The 18,464-nt window shown below is 40.9% G+C and overlaps 1 protein-coding gene across 1 annotated transcript in view; it reads right to left on the bottom strand.

The window, feature by feature from the left end:
- hob (bridge-like lipid transfer protein family member hobbit) overlaps nt 1-18,464 on the bottom strand; it is a 134,570-nt gene that overhangs the window by 51,922 nt on the left and 64,184 nt on the right. Inside the window, exons 19-27 of the mRNA XM_075684476.1 lie at nt 14,654-14,765; nt 13,743-13,863; nt 11,768-11,879; nt 10,522-10,613; nt 4,818-4,890; nt 4,653-4,754; nt 4,432-4,491; nt 4,240-4,333; nt 382-592 (exon numbers count right to left, since the gene is read on the bottom strand). Coding sequence (XP_075540591.1) covers nt 382-592; nt 4,240-4,333; nt 4,432-4,491; nt 4,653-4,754; nt 4,818-4,890; nt 10,522-10,613; nt 11,768-11,879; nt 13,743-13,863; nt 14,654-14,765 — 977 coding nt within the window. The remainder of the gene's footprint in view (nt 1-381; nt 593-4,239; nt 4,334-4,431; nt 4,492-4,652; nt 4,755-4,817; nt 4,891-10,521; nt 10,614-11,767; nt 11,880-13,742; nt 13,864-14,653; nt 14,766-18,464) is intronic.

Genomic DNA, 18,464 nt, shown 5'->3' with positions numbered 1-18,464 from the left:
AATAACTTTTTTTGTAGAAGGAAGAGTCACAAAGTGATGATTTCTAGCAGAAACTGATATCAGCATGCCCACCTGTCACTGAAGTCATTTTAAATAACGAAGAATGAATGATGCATTTATTTGTATCTGATAGAATAACTTTCTAAAGGCATGCACAACCATGCCACTGTCTTGTCAGCCCACTGCCATTCTTCCTGTTTCATCAATATTGCGAGAGCTTCTGTATGCAGTACACATACACAAGGAAACCATCTTCAAATAAAAGAATCAAAAGTAGGCCACATTGTGTGTGCGTGCGCGCGCGTGTGTGTGTGCGTGTGTGTACGCGCATACGTGCATGTTCAACATACCTTCAACGATAAACAGAAGTTGTTCACCCACCTCTCGGGATCAAGTCGACGCATTACTTCAACAACAGCCTCAGTGCCATGGTATGATGGGTCAGCCAGGGCCAGTACCTCAAGTTGATCAAAGTGCCAGAGGACGAGGTGAGATCGCATAGATGCTCCCTGCCCAAGCTGCTTGGAACGTTGGACATATATGTCGGCATTCTTCTTCCTGAGGCTGGCATAGAGCTCGTTCAGCTTGGAGGCTGTGGGAAGACATTCATGTCATGCTGTTAGGGCCATATGCCTTGAACCTCGTCAATGGCGACAGTTGCAGCATTATTAAATTTAATTCTTGAGATTGATAATTTCATCAGGTCTGAATCTTCTCACTAAAGTAAGGCACACTAAATTAGCAAGGCACAGCCAATCGAGCTTTCAAAGTTACAATATAAGCAATCATGCAGCTTTGCTGTAGGCTAGTTCAATTAGTGATTCAGCAGACACCTCTAAAAATTTTCTTACAATACACTAGGCTTAAGAAAGAAAAAATATTACTGTCTCAGCAAAGAACATCCACCATCAACGGTACACAACTTATGGGTGCTTACACTAAAGTGTAAAATTAATTATGCAATGTTAATACATGACTAAAGGCGGAAAAAAGCTCAGGACAGGAAAGAGCGGACAAATGTAACGCTCTTTCCTGTCCTGAACGTTTTCCTGCCTGCGCTAGCATCTTGACATTGCGTATAAGATTGATATGTAAAATTAATTTCTGGGATACTAAGTGCCCAAGACACAATTTTGTTATAAGGAATGTTGTAGAGGGAAACTCTGGATTAATCTTAACCACCTGGTGTTCTTTAATGTGTACCTAAATCTATGAACACAAGCGTTTTTGCATTTCACCCCCATCAAAAACCACGGGGGTTGAACTCACGACCTCGAGATCAACAAGTACTCTGCAAATCTAAAAATTGCCAAAGAGCATAGACGGGCTGAGAAAGTCCACTAATTGTCCAAGTTATGGCCGCAGCCCTCAGCAAAAGAGTCTTTATTTCAATGCAGTAGGTGGTGTTTGTGGCTTTAGTATACATCTACAAGCACTTGGACTCTCTAACAGAACAACAGCATTTCATGGGTTCCATTTTTTTTGTTAGTTACTATCACGTGAAGTCAAGCTTCATTGACTGCTGGCTTCATCGTGTTTAGCAATGTGTCATAAAATGAGAACAGCCATAAGGTGAAATTTGGCGTGTGCTAACAATAAGGCTTATTAGAACACAAAAGAAAAATGATAGCGTAACTGATGCTTATACTTGTGTTTAATACTTTAACCATGGGAAACTTAAAAAATCACCATACAAGCTATATGATAGGCTAACCATATTTGCTAGCTCAAAATAAGCTGTAACAAGCTACAGCTAGTACTATATTTGTCAGCGTTTGATGCTCTGGATAATATATGAAAATCTCTTGATACACTTCAAGGTAAACCCATAATGGGTAAGCCTTGTAGCAACCTCCTCACATAGTGGAGCAGTACAGTAAACTGCCGTTAACTCGAAGCTGTAAAAACTGGAAAAAATTATGAGATAAGCGCAGTTTTTAGATAAGCATAATCATAAAGATAGAAGCCAGATGGCTGCGCATAGATTGCATTGAGTTTTTCCAAAATGCTGCCAGTAATATTCTAGGTCACTTTCACGTGCTTCAGCACCGGACATGTTGGTGTCTACAGGCAGCGGTGTTACTGGCATTATGCCCAAACAGCATGCCTGGCATTTAACCAAGAAGATTGCAATATTTGAAGCCAGTCATCCGAGCATAATTGGTTCCAGACATCTAGAAAGATGACACTGCTTCTTTTTGTATCGTAATGAATACCGGACAATGTCACTTCAAAAGCCAATACTGAACTGTGGAAGAGTGCAGTGGTCACACTTTTAGCAGACACCCATGAATAACGCAAAATTTATGGTATAATGGCGTGCAAGCCTGAAGCGGCCACCTTTGTCAAACTGCAATGTCACTGAAACACTGTGGGCTCGCATGATGGGTCCTATAGGGTGCAGCACGTGAGCTGATCACATATGCTCAAAAGTGCTCAAGGTCATGATTAATATGCTGTGACTGCACTGATGTGTCACTGACAGTATCCTAAATGAGAGGAGGGGGAAAAAGGATAGCTACCAGCTCACCGTTGCTGCGTGAGGCCCCAACAAAAGGGCAGCAATTACCCAAGCAAGTGCATGCGAGTAGTGATAGAAAGAAGGGGGAAAAGATGAGGGAGCAGAGCCCGGTGCGGTGCCTGGCTGGGCTAATGAGCTGCTGTTGGGTGAAAAGTGAGTGCAAGTGACGTTGCCAACGCTGCACGTTGCCTTTTCTTGGTATTTTCGAAGTAAAGATTTCAAGATTTCTGGAGTCAGGTGCAAAAGCATTTTGACGTAAGGAGTGAAAAACAAATGGGTTGACATCATGGCTGGAAAAAATTTAGACAAGTGATATTTCGAGACATCAGAGTTCGAGTTAATAAGGGTATATAAGTATATTTTTATACCTGTTATGCACATGCTGTAAACAAATGTTTCTATATATATATATTTTTAAATTGAAGTTTATTGCCACATCATAAAAATACATAGTTGCCTTAGTATATAAGTGTTACAGGAGGAGGTCCCAAAGTGAAAACTGTCTGTGGGACTATCGGTACGACATTGGTTGATCACAGGGAAGGTGAGTATAAAAGCAGCTGGCATACAAATGGTTAACTGAAATGATTTGAACACTGAACTGAATTCAAAATTTTTTCCAAAGCTTAAGCCGTATTGCAAATGATTGTTGTGCCTGTACAATTGTGAGTAATATATCAGGGAACACCAAATCTGTGTTCAAGCAACAATCACTTGTAATGTGTGGATTTGAATCTGACATGTTGATATGTTACAAGTAGTTTTCTGATTGAGCCTTAAGTCTCATTGAACACGTATATCTGTACGAGTCACTTGTGTTTACCCACTATGGCATCTTGAGGGCAAATTTGGTGTTGCCTTACATATTGTAATGGAATGGAAGTAAGCAAAATGTGCAGCACTGTTTCACATGCAAATACACCTGCCCTAGGAATAAGAATTATTTACGACACAAGACACACGATTGCCCACGAATTTCTTTCATGCATGAGAACACTGAACTTCCTGGTTTTCCTTAATCAGACCTGCCAACATAAGAATTTGAAAAACACGACACTGAAAGCCAATAAATACTAAAATCTGGCAAAACATACACAAAATTGTTTGATTATTTAGTATGCTGACTGTTTACTAACGGGTCATAAACTTTCTTCAGTATTGGAGCGATGAACAGAGCAAGAACGATCCACACCGCAGACAAGCCAAAATGCTTGTGAAGTTTATTAATAAAATAATCAACAATTCGGTTGCCAGTATACATACATATTCTTTCTATCAGTTATGTTGCTGCTGCACGGGTATGTTCGTACTAATATAATGAACAGGTCTGAAAAGTTGTGCTATAACAAGTCACTCATTTACTGTACCTGTCTCTCTTTAAATCAATTTTGCCCTGAACTATATGCAAATTAAAAATAGTAAAATATTTGTGTCAATAAGACAACTAAATACGAATGCTAAAAATGAGCTATTTTACGATAAAATAGTAAGCTTTGGCAAGGATGCATAAGGCTCATAACAGGCAAAGATGGAATGATAAAATGCACATTACTATATTCCCACTTTCTAAGTGTGTGTAAGGGTGTGTTGCGCGAGATTTTCAAAGAAATAAGCCAAAGTTGGGAAGAGGCATAGAAATCTTAAGCATGATAATTTTGCCAAGTTTTAGGATTTTAAGAAATAAAGCGATCAAGAAATAAATTGATCAGCAGACATACCCGGCAGCAAAAGATGTGTTTTGCGATAGTTTTCAATCTTCTCATCGAGCATTCTCTTTCTCTTCAGGCTTTCATGATATTCGTCTTCAAGTAGCTGCAAAGGCACATGCACAAGACTTCAGAACTTTGCCAACTACGTACACTTCAACATTGCGATATTTGAACGAGAAGGCGGAAGAAGGATAATCTTACCTCGTAGTTGTTCCTGAGCTTCACTTCAAATGGATCATCACCAAGCTCTATTGTCAGTGTCTGACATAAACACAGAGAGATATCAGTAAAGTAAAAACTATGTGTAATTCAAGACACTAATGGCATAGTTAACTTTAACTCTACAGTCATAAATTAGCATGTTTGAATTTCATAGTACTCAATAAACCATAAAAGTTAGTGACCAATTTGCTTAGTCTTACCTTAGCCTTGATAGAAAAGTCAGAGGGAAGTGGTGAATCAGCTGTAAAAGGTACCTTGCCCTTCTTGTGGACAAGCTTTAACCATCTAATGATGTTAACAGCCTGAAATATAGTTGCGTAGAATAATAAATCCAAGACCCGTAGCAAGCAATCCAAAATAATTACCTCTTCACTACAGGCTTCTGCAAAGTTGTACTCGTAGGGGAAAGCAACTCGCATTTCTTCAATGGAAAGAGTCCTGCAATACACAATCATGAGCAAACATTATTTGAGATGTTCCATAAATTATGTTCCAGTTAGAAGCAAAACAGTAAGAACAGTAAAATGAATCAGAACTTTTTTCCCATACATGTTGCAATGCATGCAGTTTGCATTTTTTTTGTATCCATGATTTGCTGCTAATACATTCTATAACATGCCATGTTTTATTCTGTTATTGTTCCTTTCTACATTATGTAACTCACTCCCCTCCCATGCTTTGGTGCTAGAGCTTATGTGAAATAAATAAACAAATAAATAAATAAATAAATATAACAAACTCTAAATAAGGATAGCCACACATATCTCATTGTGACAAAAAATGAGAACTGCTGACAAATTTCTTTATTATCATCAAGTTTATTATACAACGACAGTGCAATATGAAGGTTCTCAAGTCTGCAAGGTGGTTATTAATCTGAATTTAAGTGTGATTCTTTAGGTTTGTGAGTTTCTTCTGGGATTGAAATGTCTGGTAACTTTAGAACTAGCCAATGGTTATATGTAAATTTGTCTATTTCCAAAAATAAAACCCCCACAAGGTCACACATGTGCAATATCATTAAAGCATTTCTTCCAGAAAATCAAGCATGAATCCGTTATTAATGACAAAAAAAGAAAAAAAAGAAAAAGCAGCAAACTAATAGGTAAATTAGAACCTTGTTGCCATGTCAGCCCATTGTATGTTCCCACAATCCGGCCTGGAATTGCCTTGGACAGAAACAGCTAATCTAAAACAGTTTCGTGATTGCAGAGCATAGCTACTATATCCACAGAATAAAGAATGCGTGAGAAGTTTTACCAATTGCACTTGGTTAACTTATTTTGAGCTGCAATACAATATGTACAATGTTTTTTTATTCCGAAGTCCAGAAAAAAAAAACTTTCTTTATTAGGGATGGGCGAGCATTCGATGTTTCAAATACGAATCGAATACTACAGGCTAACTATTTATACTCGTGTTAAAAAAGGAAATATTTGGTATGTTTCAATTCCGAAAGTAACCAAATATTTCCCAACAATCGAATGTAAAAATGTGGTTACTCTTCTCCGTTAAGCAATGCAGGAACAAAATAAGTAATGCAAGGTTTGTTTTTGGTTTCGCAGCGAAAGCCTACGTGACAACCCATAATTTTTGCTTGTAATCTGTGATTTAGTGTTTTTCGCAGTCTAGTCGGTAGCAGTTTCAGCTTTTATTTATTCATGTATTTTTGCATACTGCAGCCGATCTTGGGCTAAAGCAGGAGTAGCGATAACATCATAGTGATAACATCGTATGTCAGGTGCAGACAAAAAATTGGTCAAGATAAATAATGACCATTTCTGGGTAAAGCATTCCAACATTTAATTGTAGAGGGAGAAAGCTATCTTTGTACATGTCAGTTCTGGGTTTCAATGGCAAAAGATTTAGGCTGTGAGAGCTACTAGTATGGAAACATTTAGAAAAACAATGTATTTATCTAAGTGGGTACAGCGTGAACAGTTAAGGTTATGCAGGGGTGGGCCGCCCAAAGCCATTTTGGAGCAATTTCTGGAGCAAGTAAAATTGCGTTTTGGAGCAGTTTGGAGCAGAGAAAACTGCATTCTGGAGCAGCTTGGAGCAGACAAAATTTTGTTCTGCAATAATTTGTAGCAGATAAAATTATATTTTGAAGCAGTTTGGCGCAGGCCAATCTGAATTTTGGTGGAATAATGAAATATGGCAGTGCCGAAACCACGACGAGACACAGAATAAACTAACACAAGCACTGCACTGCAACTATTTTAAGCAACGTCTTAAGCTAAGTTTTGAAGCCAATTACCCTGAAACAAACTTTCTAGTGCGTGCAAGTTTTGGTAATAGTGCCTGTAGATTTTTTATTAGTGGTAGCAATCACAAAAAAACATGCATTCTGCAATAGTGAGCCCGAAATTTCAAAAAGTAGCCCAAGACATTTTTTTACAGATACATGTTTCGTTAATGTCCCGACAGTGTCGTGAAGTGCCTGGAAATGTGCTTGACCAACAGACCGTACAGGGAAGCAAGATTTATGAACTACTGTGGTTTATTAAAAGCCATTTCTACATAATAGACCAGGGTGAATCGAAAACGCCTACTGTAGCGCATAATGTAAATGATTAGCACTTCATGATAGGTCAAAATGAGCCAGGCTTCGCCCATATAAGCATCAAAACAGATCGGAATAGTTTTACATTATGCCGGCCCTGGGAAGAGATGCCCACCTGCTGAACTCGGTGCAGCGCTTGTCCCTAATATCTAGTTTGCTTGCAGCGCCCTCAGTCTATTATTTTTATTTCGATAGCATTCATTTCCACAGAAATTACACGGACACTCCAGGCACATTTCTGCTACCGACGTGACATTCTGTATAAAGTCCAAGGGTAATAACATTGTCGCCCGGTGCCATGTGCCGTATGTGCGAGTGAAAGCGTGCGAGGGTGAGCCGATGATGGCAGCTCATTCTCACATGCACAAGGGAGAAAAGCGGGGATGAAGCACACCGTCTTTCGTCGCGCGCATAGCACCATGGGGGGAGGGGGGGGGGTTCTACTTTGGTGGCTGCTGCGTATGGTGTGGCCGCATGGGCCCTATTTTAGAAAGTGGTCTGCGATGGACAGAGTGTGCGGCGAGCTCCGTGTCCACTGTTTAAGCCACTTAGTTCGCGTAGAAGCAAGAGGCAGCACGAAGGTCAATTCACTTAGTGCTGCCGCGCTTTCTCACTCCAGCATTTTGACAGCGAGTTTCCACAGTTGTCGAGTGAGATGTGCTCATGTTTGCTTGTGTGCACATGACATCATGCTTGTTAATTTAGTTAGCATGCCTATGTTTATATGATTATACAGCTGATAAAACTACTATCCTTACTTCGTGTAGCTCTCTAATAATTTGCTATTGCAATCGATGCTTCTCCTTTTGGGCAAAACTGAGACCTTTTCTCGTTGTTTTGCGCCTCAGCTAGGGAGCGCTGTGCCGCTTGGCCCACTCCAACCGTACTCTGGTACATTCTAAATACAGCCGCCTTAGCATGCCCTGCCCATTCTGACAGGAGCGACGACAGCCGCGAGTGGCCACACGCGCACCAGCCACTTGCCGTAAGGGCTTAAAAGTTCAGTGTTACAAGTGAGAAAATTATGAGAAACTGCGCCAGAGGCGCCGTCGTGTGGTGTGCATAACGTGAACAGCTGCAGTCCTTTGCAGAGGAGGAGTCTGCTTGTTGTTGGCGGCCACTGCCAGAGCATATGTGCCAAAGCCGTTCTGGTACAGCGTGGAGCAATTTTGGTCAATTCTCTGTGTTTGGAGGAGTTTCGCATAGGAATTTGCATGTGTATCAAGATGTCGCAAATCGCAAAGGAGTCTTGGCCCTGGTTATACCCCAATCTGTGAAGATTTCCTTTCAATGTGCCTCTTCACATGTGTCCATGCCACATAAGAACTCCAGTGGCTTTTTTTCTTTCTTCTTCCAAAGTTCTGACTTTTCTTTTGGTAACAATTTATTTAGTGTCTACAAGATATCTGCTCAGCACCTGTAACTAGGTTCGGGAGTTCCACAAGGGTCGATCCTGGGACCACTATTTTTCTTGGTATTTATAGATGACAATGTTAATCAAGTATCCGTCGAAATTAAGCTATTTGCATTTGACTACATAATTTACCATATGATTGATAACCCTCACAACAAGTTTCAATTAAATCAAGCTCTTCATCACATAGAAAAACGGTGCGAGACCTGGCAAATGAAAATTAACCCAGAAAAAACAGTTCTCATGAGTGCTTACCATTACAGTTTGACTACTTTTTAAATGGAAATTTATTATCTGAAGTAAAGCTTTATAAGTATTTAGGCATCATATTTACCTCGGATCTTCAGTGGAACGAGCATATTCCTTACATCAAGAAAAAAGCAGTAAGCAAACTTGGGTACCTAGGATGAACACTGTGGCAGGCGCTACAAGAAATTAAACTGATGACATATAAAACGTTTATCTGACCAATAATAGAATATGCGTCAATAGTGTGGGACACGCACATGAAAGAAAATATTGTCTCATTGGAAAGTATTCAAAGAAAATTGGTCAGGTTTGTTTACAATACCTACAGCTGGCGCGCATCTGCTAGTGCTTTGGTGAAAAAGTCTGAACTGGATTCGTTAGAGTCCTGGCGCCATGCTGATCGGTTGCAGTACCTGTATCTACTCTGTCACAATAAAATAAAAATAACAACGGATGATTTTATTCAATCTGTCACCAAAAAAAGCACACGCTCTCACTACTCCAAAAAACTGCGGGAATTTCATTGTCGAACCGATATCTTTAAAAATTCATTCTTTCCACGAACGGTGCGAGAACGGAACATGCTTCCAGCCGACGTTGAGGAATGCTCGTCTTCAGCTGCTACCATTTCAGCCCTGAAGGCTCACCTGTCAACAATTTAATTAGCCAGAAGACACTAGTTCTTTTGTTTTCTTTTTTGTCTATATGCAAAGATTTCCTTTGTTGCCTTGTACGCCTATGTCTTACCCTATATGTTTTCCGATGTGACTTAAACCCTGTATTTATTTGTACATGAAGCCATTCCTCCTGTGTGTGTGTGTGTGTGTGTGTGTGTGTGTTTGTGTGTGTGTGTGTGCGTGCGTGCGTGTAATGGGAAAGCGACATTATGCAAAACATGTGTTGTCTGTGTTATATGTATTTATGCATCTCGTACCCCACTCCTGCTCACAGCCTTTCCAGGCTAGCAGTGTTGCTGAAATAGTATTCTTGAAATGTAGTCATACAGCAGCCATTGTTTCTTGGAAAATTTGTTTGAAACCAGGCTCTAAAGTTGTTGAGAGGCTATTCGTGTACCTTACTTATTAACAATTATGATGTTGTGCATCCTCTGTCCCTAATATTTAGCTGTGTTTATTGCCCTAGTCAGTACCAGGCACGTACCTAATACCGAAGCAAATATTTAGGTATGCCTAATTACATGCATGTGCATTTGACTATGTGATATTCAGTTCGACATACTTACTATTTGCATTCAATTCGTATTTGAAAAAGTTTATATTTGCCCAAATCTATAGAAAATGCACAATTAGGTAAATGTAATCAGAAAAAAAAAAATAATATACCTCGTACTACAGAATGCCAGTGGATAATGCAACAAAAAATGTGTTGCTTTAAATTAGCATGAACAATTTGCACTACGTAATGTCTGCAACTGCTAGAGAGTTCAGCAAGATTTTATCTCTCCATATGCCACCAGTTCACACCAACTTGAAAGCAAAGACACGAGGAAAGCTATGGGGTAGTATATATATGTAGCAATCGAGAAAAACTCCACAGTGCAAAGAAAAAAATTTAACATACAAGAAGAAACTAGTATGCACAAAACAAACACTTTCCAATTTAATTCTTTTGACAAGGTCCTGAAAGTTCAGAGCTAACTGGGCACAGCAGTAACTCAGCAGTAATACCAGAGAAATTAGCCATGTCAGCTTCAAAATGGTGGCAATACTTTAGTCTAAGGAACTTGTTGAGAAGTGTTTGTTTTATATTCCCAACTATGCAGAGACTCTTACAAATTTCAGTCAGATGTTATATACTCAGAGCAATGAATGTACCTTACCAGAGCTTGTTGTACTGCTGAGTCAATCCCTTTATCGTGTGGCGATTTATGGATGATTTTTCATCTGATGGGGCAGCCACATACTGCACTTGCTGTTAACAGCCCAAAAAGGGGGGGAAAGAAGTTACAAATTCTTCAGAGGTAACAAACCATCACTAATACATTTATAATTTAGAAAATGTGCATGAAATGAGGCATATATTGCAAAAAGCTGACAAAAATAAATTTGTAACACCGCACTCAAATCATCAAGCTACAATTCACATGCAACCATGTCGCCACTTCTGTCAAGAATTTGAAAGTTATGTGAACAAATGGCAAGACACCTGAACAATCCAACGACCCTCATTTTATGCACTGCGCTTCTCCAAACATTCCTGTTTCTTTATAACCAAGTCTTGTATGTTTGAAATAATGTTCAGTTGCGAGCTAGTGCCTGTTCTGTGTCTTCCCTCTTGTTGTCAAAGTTTGCTGTTTCTTACCAACATGAAGCAGCGAGCCCAGCAACACGTGTTAATAAGATAATGAGTACATTGTCATGTGCTCAAAGTATAAAAAGCACAGGTTGATTTTCAATAAGTATACTGGTGAACAGCATCCGAATGGCCACATTGGCCAAGTGAAATTCCAGTGAGCTTAGTGGTATGGCAATGGTATGGTTCTGCCAACAACACAATCTCACAACTCTTAATAAAACTTTGATTAGACATGTCTTCGTTCTCTTCTGTTTTTCCTTTGTTGCTTCTCTTCTACAAGGAAAAAAGCCCTAGTGGGCTGATTTTTAAGCAAAATAATGGCAGCCAAGCTATGGTTTGTGTATTGACTTTACGTGTTCATACGCATAACCTTAAGATACAGAGGAAAGCAGTGTGATATGGAGTGCTAATGTAATGAGATGGTATTCTAATTTCTAAGTGAAGAAAAAGAAGTAGAATTGGGCAGGTGATGTACTGCAGAGAGCAGATAACAATGGTTTGTCAGGCTATGCAAATGGCTTCCAAGGGAAGATAACCAATGTCAAGGACAGAATAAGACTAATTGGTTTGATGTGATTATGAAATTCACAGGCATAGGAGCATGCAGGCTGATGCAAAACAAGGGAAAGTAGAAATGGCTGGGAGAACCCTTATCACAGAGTGGACAAAACTATGATGACCACGATGAAATATGATAGTGGCATTTGTAGATTCAACATTTATAACATGCACATGAACAAGAGACAGATGCTCATTAAGCTCATACCAACCTGTAGCTTAAACACAGGGTGCTCATCAAAATACACCACCAATGCATCTGTGTGGATGGATTTTCGTGCTGGCTTTGCCTTTATGTGAAGATCTGACATGATAAACTTGATTCTGTCATAGGGAGAAACAAGCCAGTAAAAAGGCAATTAATATTTGCTTATCAACATTATTCACAAGCTCTACAAGCAATGACTGTGACACTATTGAAATATAAACACATCTGGTATTCCATGTATCAAAAGCTGCTTAAACCCCTTAAAGGGATCATGACAACATCAGCTCATCACGAGTGATATTTCTATTTTGGCTTTTGATGAGCCCTCCTTGCAATATATATGGCCATTGACATTCGGTTATCGACGCTTTTATAGAATTAGATTTCCCCCAATTTTTGCAGACATATTTGTCTGATCTAACTATGATGTAACAGTATACCACATCAAGAAATGAGCCATTGTGGTAACTTTTTCTAAAGAAGAAAGGAGCCCTTAATGGGTTAATCAAGCAAAAGTACTGTACTCTGCTGCTGCATTAAAAAAGAAGAAAGAAAGAAACAATACACGTAAGCTAGTCTAACTGAAACATTAAGAAATAGTTCCAACACAACCTCAGTGACAGTTGGCATACAATATATTGTCCCAAGAAGCTGCGTGTGAAATGTAAAAGGTTGTAGCTGTTGACACAGTTTTCAAATGATGACACATGCACTGTAACTTCCTTTGTTTCAGATACACATACAGAAAAGACATGTGCTACGTGAATAGACTACTGTGTGGATGCCAGGCTTTGATGCAGCCATGAGTATGTAAATGTTGGTTTTTGCATGGCGCCATGAACTGAATAAATGGCACCATGTTTGACACCAACACCTATGTGCTAGTTCCTGCCTCTCTATATTTTACACAATCTGTGAAAAATTAAAAACAAAAGAAAAAAAAAACAATTTCTACTTTCACTCATAAACATTTCGGTAACTAAATGGATTGTTTTCTGTACACCATGCTCTTAAGGCCTGACTGGTCAGTTTTAATCGAAAACTGGTTGACTAAGGCAGCCAAACAAACTGTGCAATGAAAGGAAATCAAATTAAGGTTACAATGGTCATCTACATGCATATTGCAAAGGTCAGGCTTTTATGAGTGGTAAAACATGAACAGCATGTCCTAAGTATGAGCATGAATCCTATACAGATCCCTCTATAGGTGCATTCTATTTGCCTGGACTTCATGAACTAGTTCAGGAAGCGCTGCACTTTACTCTTCATTTCAGTGCTGCAAACATGGTACCTCTGTACAGTGCCGTTCGTATAAAAAAGGCAGCAAAAGTTCAGGCACAGTTCCTGAACTTTCTGCACCACTGTGATAGTCAGTGCTGATGTTCAAAGGCAGAAAAGGAGATGATTTGTGCAGTGCCATGTAAACAAGCATTGCTACAAAAAAAAAGATATTTGTGCAGATGCTTGCAGATGATTCGATGATGCCACCGTTAATTGGCAATGACAGCACCTATCTCCGCCTCGCCCTCGAGTGTTCTGAGACAGATGGAAATTGCGCTTGAAATTGAATTCAATGTAGGTATATGAATTTTATACACATAGGTCTCACCAGCTTATGCATAAGCACTGCAACTATGCACCGTATACTGATCATTTTTGCTGTCAGAGTGCTGTCAAAGAGAGAAAATGTGACAAAGATGACCATTCCTGATACAATCACAGCACATGCTGAACACCAGCAACAAAAGGCACGCACAACCTGCACCGTGCCATTCCTGCACCATTTGTATTAGTTTCTGGAATGTCCTACTGTTGCACTGTGGCTTCACTTCTGAACTGGCGCTGCATGAACTCGGAACTGCGCAGTGAACTTGTGCAAGAAGTGCAGGCAAATCGAACAGGCCTTATTTGTGGGAATCTAATTAACAAGCATTAAATGTATATGCACTGACGGCAGAAGAGCATCGTCTGTGCCTAACCTGTGGGCTTTTGAAAGACGAAACTCAAAACTGTTCCCGCCTTGCAAGCAGATGTTGAATGTCAAGCCCTCGGAAGTTGGTTCTTCATCTCGTGGCATATTTTCCGGCGCTTTCCGCTCAACTGCAGTAAAACAAGATCATCTTCAAGATCAAGAGAGCACATTTTTCTCAGTGAAAGAAATGGTGGTGCAATGTGTCACCGAGACAGCAACAGCCCATCCGCTGTCACCAATAATGTGAGCGATTTGCATTGCAGGGGCATGCATACCACCATTTTTTTCACAGAGGAAAACTCCCCCCCCCCCAACCCTTTCTTTACCTGGCATTATCACAGGCAATTTGTAATTTCAATTCAGTGTGGACAAAACAGGCAGCTGCAACACCCAACATGCTATTAGACAAGACCTGCTGCCAAGATGTACCACCTTCATGCAAATTTTAAAGGGACTGACAACCAATTTTTCTGGTACTAATTTCTTTTTTAGTGGAATGGTGAGCTTATCAGTCAGTGTTAATAATGAATGAGCCAGTAGTTAAGTTAGGAGAGCCATTTATACCTGTCTTCCTGGCTAGAGAGCCCTAGAGAGCCCATTTAATGTTCAATGCAAGGCTAACATATTAAAGTAACAATGCATTTCACCACAGCTAAGTAAATAAATTTTTGACGGAGTAGGCTGCTAACATGCTTGGATAAGACACCCTAAATAGAGGTGTATCCATCAATGATGAAGCTGGGCAGTTTATCTATGGCTTATAATTTTATTTGCTAGATGAAAGGCATGTCTGTTGGCCATAGGCCTATAGTCAATTACTTGTGTTGCAGCAGCAACAGAAATATGCATGACAGTTCTCTTGAAGAGCACACTAAACCAGGCAAGACAATAATGTTCAAATAAGCTATAGGAACATACATTTCAGTGAAGACTTCAGCTCCAGTAGATCTTGCACAAGAGTGACCAAGCTCATGTGCAATGTTGTGCACCAGCTAAGTGAGACTTCATCTAGTAGTTGCAGATGTACCTCCTGTAGACAATGCAGTGAAAATTAAAATGTTGACAAAGCAAAGGTGCAGCAGATCATTCCTATAGATCTTGACTATGAGAACTGTCCCTGAATACTAATGAGAAAGTTTTACCGCTGGAGCATGTATAGTCTAAACACACGCAAACAAAGAAATAATTTTGCTCGGCATTCAATGCACCGAATTCGATGTGGTCTGTCCTTCACAATTAACATAAAAAACTCTAAAAAAAATCAAAAACACATTTTTTATCAGGCCATTAATATTTTACAGAAGTTACTGAAAATTGCAAAGTTTAAGAAATACCAAAGCATCAAGTTCACAACATGGGTAAATGTCAGGACACCAGGCTGCACCTACTGATATATCTAAAGTGGACAAAATGAATGCACTATGAAATATACCATATTAAATAGTGCATCACTCTTAAATATATTGAGTGAGCAGTATTTTTGCAAAACCCTTTTGAGTAATCTAACAACTTCTGGTAAGCTGTAAACTCGTATATCGAATTTGTGTGCATCAGATGCTCCAGCTGATAAAGTTTACAGTACTGCAACAGTTAAACCTCGACATAACCAACCTCAATATAACGAAATTCTCGACATAACGAAGTATTTAACTTTTCATAACCTCTTGACCATAAAACACCATGTATTTAGAAGCTCAATATAACGAAGTATGTTTGTATGCGATATTAATATAACGAATTTCCACTGCCACCGCAAAGCAATGTCAAGGCAATAGGCAGTTTTAGTTGGGCGTATTGTAGCGCTGCGAAACGGCGCTTCCGTGCACAATGCCAAGAGCACATGCGTGAAGAACCACGTGACTTTTCTTTGAGAGCTTCGAAGTGAATAAATGTTACGTACTTCCTCGCGCATGAGCTCTTGGCATTGCAGATGGAAGTGCCGTTTCGCGGCGCTACAATACTCCCCCCCCTCCCCCCCACCCCAAAGAAGGTTGCGTGTTCGGATCACGCTCGGGTCACCAATGTTGGAACGTGCTGCTAGGCTTAGCTAAGCGAGTACATGTATAAGCAACCACGCGTCCCAAGCAACAACTGAACTTTTATTCGATCCGAAGCACACGAAGAAAAGTCACGTGGTTCCTCGCACGCACGCTCTTGGCATTGCACACAGAAGCGCTGTTTCATGGCTTACATCCGTCCGCAACCACCCACGTAAGCACCGCGCAAGGTCGAGTGTACATAGCGAAGCACGCGCACACGATACGGCTATAGTTGGCCGGACGCAAAAGTTGAGAAGGGGATTGCTGACTTGTACACGCAGGAGCCGGTAGTGTGCTCCTCAGAGCCACCATATGTCAGCTCCTTAAGCTGCGTAGCTGTGGGTAGTCATCTGCCACGAAGTCAAACCACAAGGCAGAGTCACATCTTTGACAAGAGCCATGTCGAAAAATACACTCTCTTGGAAATGCGAGAACACTTGAGAATGCCCCAAGCTCGCAGAGCCCGCAGCAAACACCATGCTACTTTTGAAAAGCTGCGGGCGCACGCAAGAGACTGCGCATGCACACTGACGTCTCTGCGGGTGTCCTGTGTATGCAGAGCTGTTGCAGATGTCCAACTAAAACTGCCTAATAAATGGAAACTTCGGCGGATGCAGATGGCCAAATGATTGAATTACAAGCGGCCGCTTGCAAACGCACCTCTTAAATCACGCACTGCGCGACAAGAGCGACCACCGAAGTAAAGCTGGTAAAGCTGCATCACGTCCCATACACAGTCCAAGTGTGATAAGCTCCTATCACGTCCCACACACTATATGCTTTAGGTGCGAGTAAATTTGTGCAAGGGTGAGACAAGAAAGAAGGTGGTTTCACGAGTGCCACCTTCCTGCAAGAGCAAGCACAAGGAGAGCGTGAAGGGAGGGGAGCGAGCTCACAGTGACATGATCAAGTGCGTGCGAGGGGGCCGAGTTGGGGGGTAAGTTGGCATGCGTCTCGATTTCTGCCGCACGTCTCGGCCATGGCTGCGCATGGCTGTAAGCGTGGCTGAGCGCATACGCAGCCACGCACCCTGGTTTATTAAAGGTAATCTGCCGCGTGTGCAAAGAGTGGGCGTGCCGACAGGGCATGAACCTTGTAAGCTGTCTTCCCGCGCATTTAGTATTGGAGGCTGCGTATCTCGAGTTTTGGTGACCCGTAGGAGAGAGAGGCAGACGAAGCATTCGCTCCCCGCTGGCGGTGCTTTTTCTATCTGATAGCATTGTCCCAGTGTGGGCTATGCTATCAGCTGTGGGGGCAGAGTGCACTCGAAAGCATGGCTGGCTTCGCTTAATTCGTACCGCTGAAGTGAAGACATCGTCAACGTACGTGGCATGAAAGCATATCATTCGTCGCGGGCTCCAAAATTTAACAAAATTAATTGTTTTCTGAATTAAATTTTTTTTTCTATTGCCCGATAATTTGGAGAATTCTGTGGCCCCTTTCTGTGTATGAAAAATCTATCGGAAACTGTACTTATTTACACAAAAGGTCGAATTTAAATATAACGAAATTTCAATATAACAAAGCGAATTGCCAATTTTATATCAAATTAAATATAAAATTATGGGGTTTTACATGCCAAAACCACAATCTGATTATGAGGCACGCTGTGGTGGGGAACTCCAGAAATTTGGACCACCTGTGTTTAATGTGCACATAATTCTAAGTACACGGGTGTTTTCGCATTTCGCCCTCATCGAAATGCGGCCGCTGTGTCCGGGATTCAGTTTTACCGACTTCGCTATATCGAGGTTTAACTGCGTATGCTCTCTTTAGATAATGTTACAAATTTGTGAAGTTTGTGCTTCTATGTCTTTTCAACAGCAATTTTCAGCAGTTTTTGTAAAAGCTATGGGCCATAATTCAAAATTCTTCGTACAAACAGCAAAATTAAGCTACACCTTTTAAATGCAACAAATATCATTCAAACTGGTTCAGTGGCTATCGAACGATAACACTTGTGCACTACACATGTATTATAATATAAGGATCAGAGTTGGCTCAGAGCTAAAGCCTCCCTCTTAAAGGGGCCCTGAACCACTTTTTATCGAAGTCTATAGATGCCTTTCTAGTTGAAATAGGCTATTTCAGAAATACCTTTCTGCAAAAAGTACTTCAATGCATTCAGCAGAAGCAGAGTTATTGGCACTGAAAGGTTGCCTATGATCCTCTTTGTGGTGCTCCGTCTCCTTCTTCAATGCCTTGTACTGTGAAGGCTACGGCAGAGCAGGGTGGGCCCATAATGTTCTGCCTACTGAACGCCACCAAGGCACACCGTTCAAATTTGATTTGGATGTTCACATAGATGCCACTATTTCCAATTTTGGCGTCTACAATGCCCCAAATGCGGTTGTCCTCAGTGCGCCACAGTGTGCTCGGCGAGCGGACACATCACGGCCCCCCGCAGTGGCCGCAGTGTCTATGCCTCTACAATACATAGCAGACTGCAGCTACATACAATTGTAGTGCGCATACACAGTTTTTGCTTTGTGCAACAACAGGGTTTAAGTGTGGGCTTACATACATATGCACCTGTCTGGCCATGCTACACAGAGCGGACCGGCTTTGTCCTTCACCAGCTTGAGCGACGGATAGTAGCGTCATCTAACTTACGCATTTTGAAGCACTATCAATAGCTCAATATGAAGTGAAGTCTGCCATGGAGTCTAGCCAGGAGCAGCCAGGAGTGA

Source organism: Dermacentor variabilis, chromosome 3, assembly GCF_050947875.1.
Source record: "Dermacentor variabilis isolate Ectoservices chromosome 3, ASM5094787v1, whole genome shotgun sequence".
In the NCBI taxonomy this organism is placed as follows: domain Eukaryota; kingdom Metazoa; phylum Arthropoda; class Arachnida; order Ixodida; family Ixodidae; genus Dermacentor; species Dermacentor variabilis.
The sequence above is the reverse complement of the archived record's forward strand: the minus strand, read 5'-3'. Positions and strand labels throughout refer to the sequence as shown.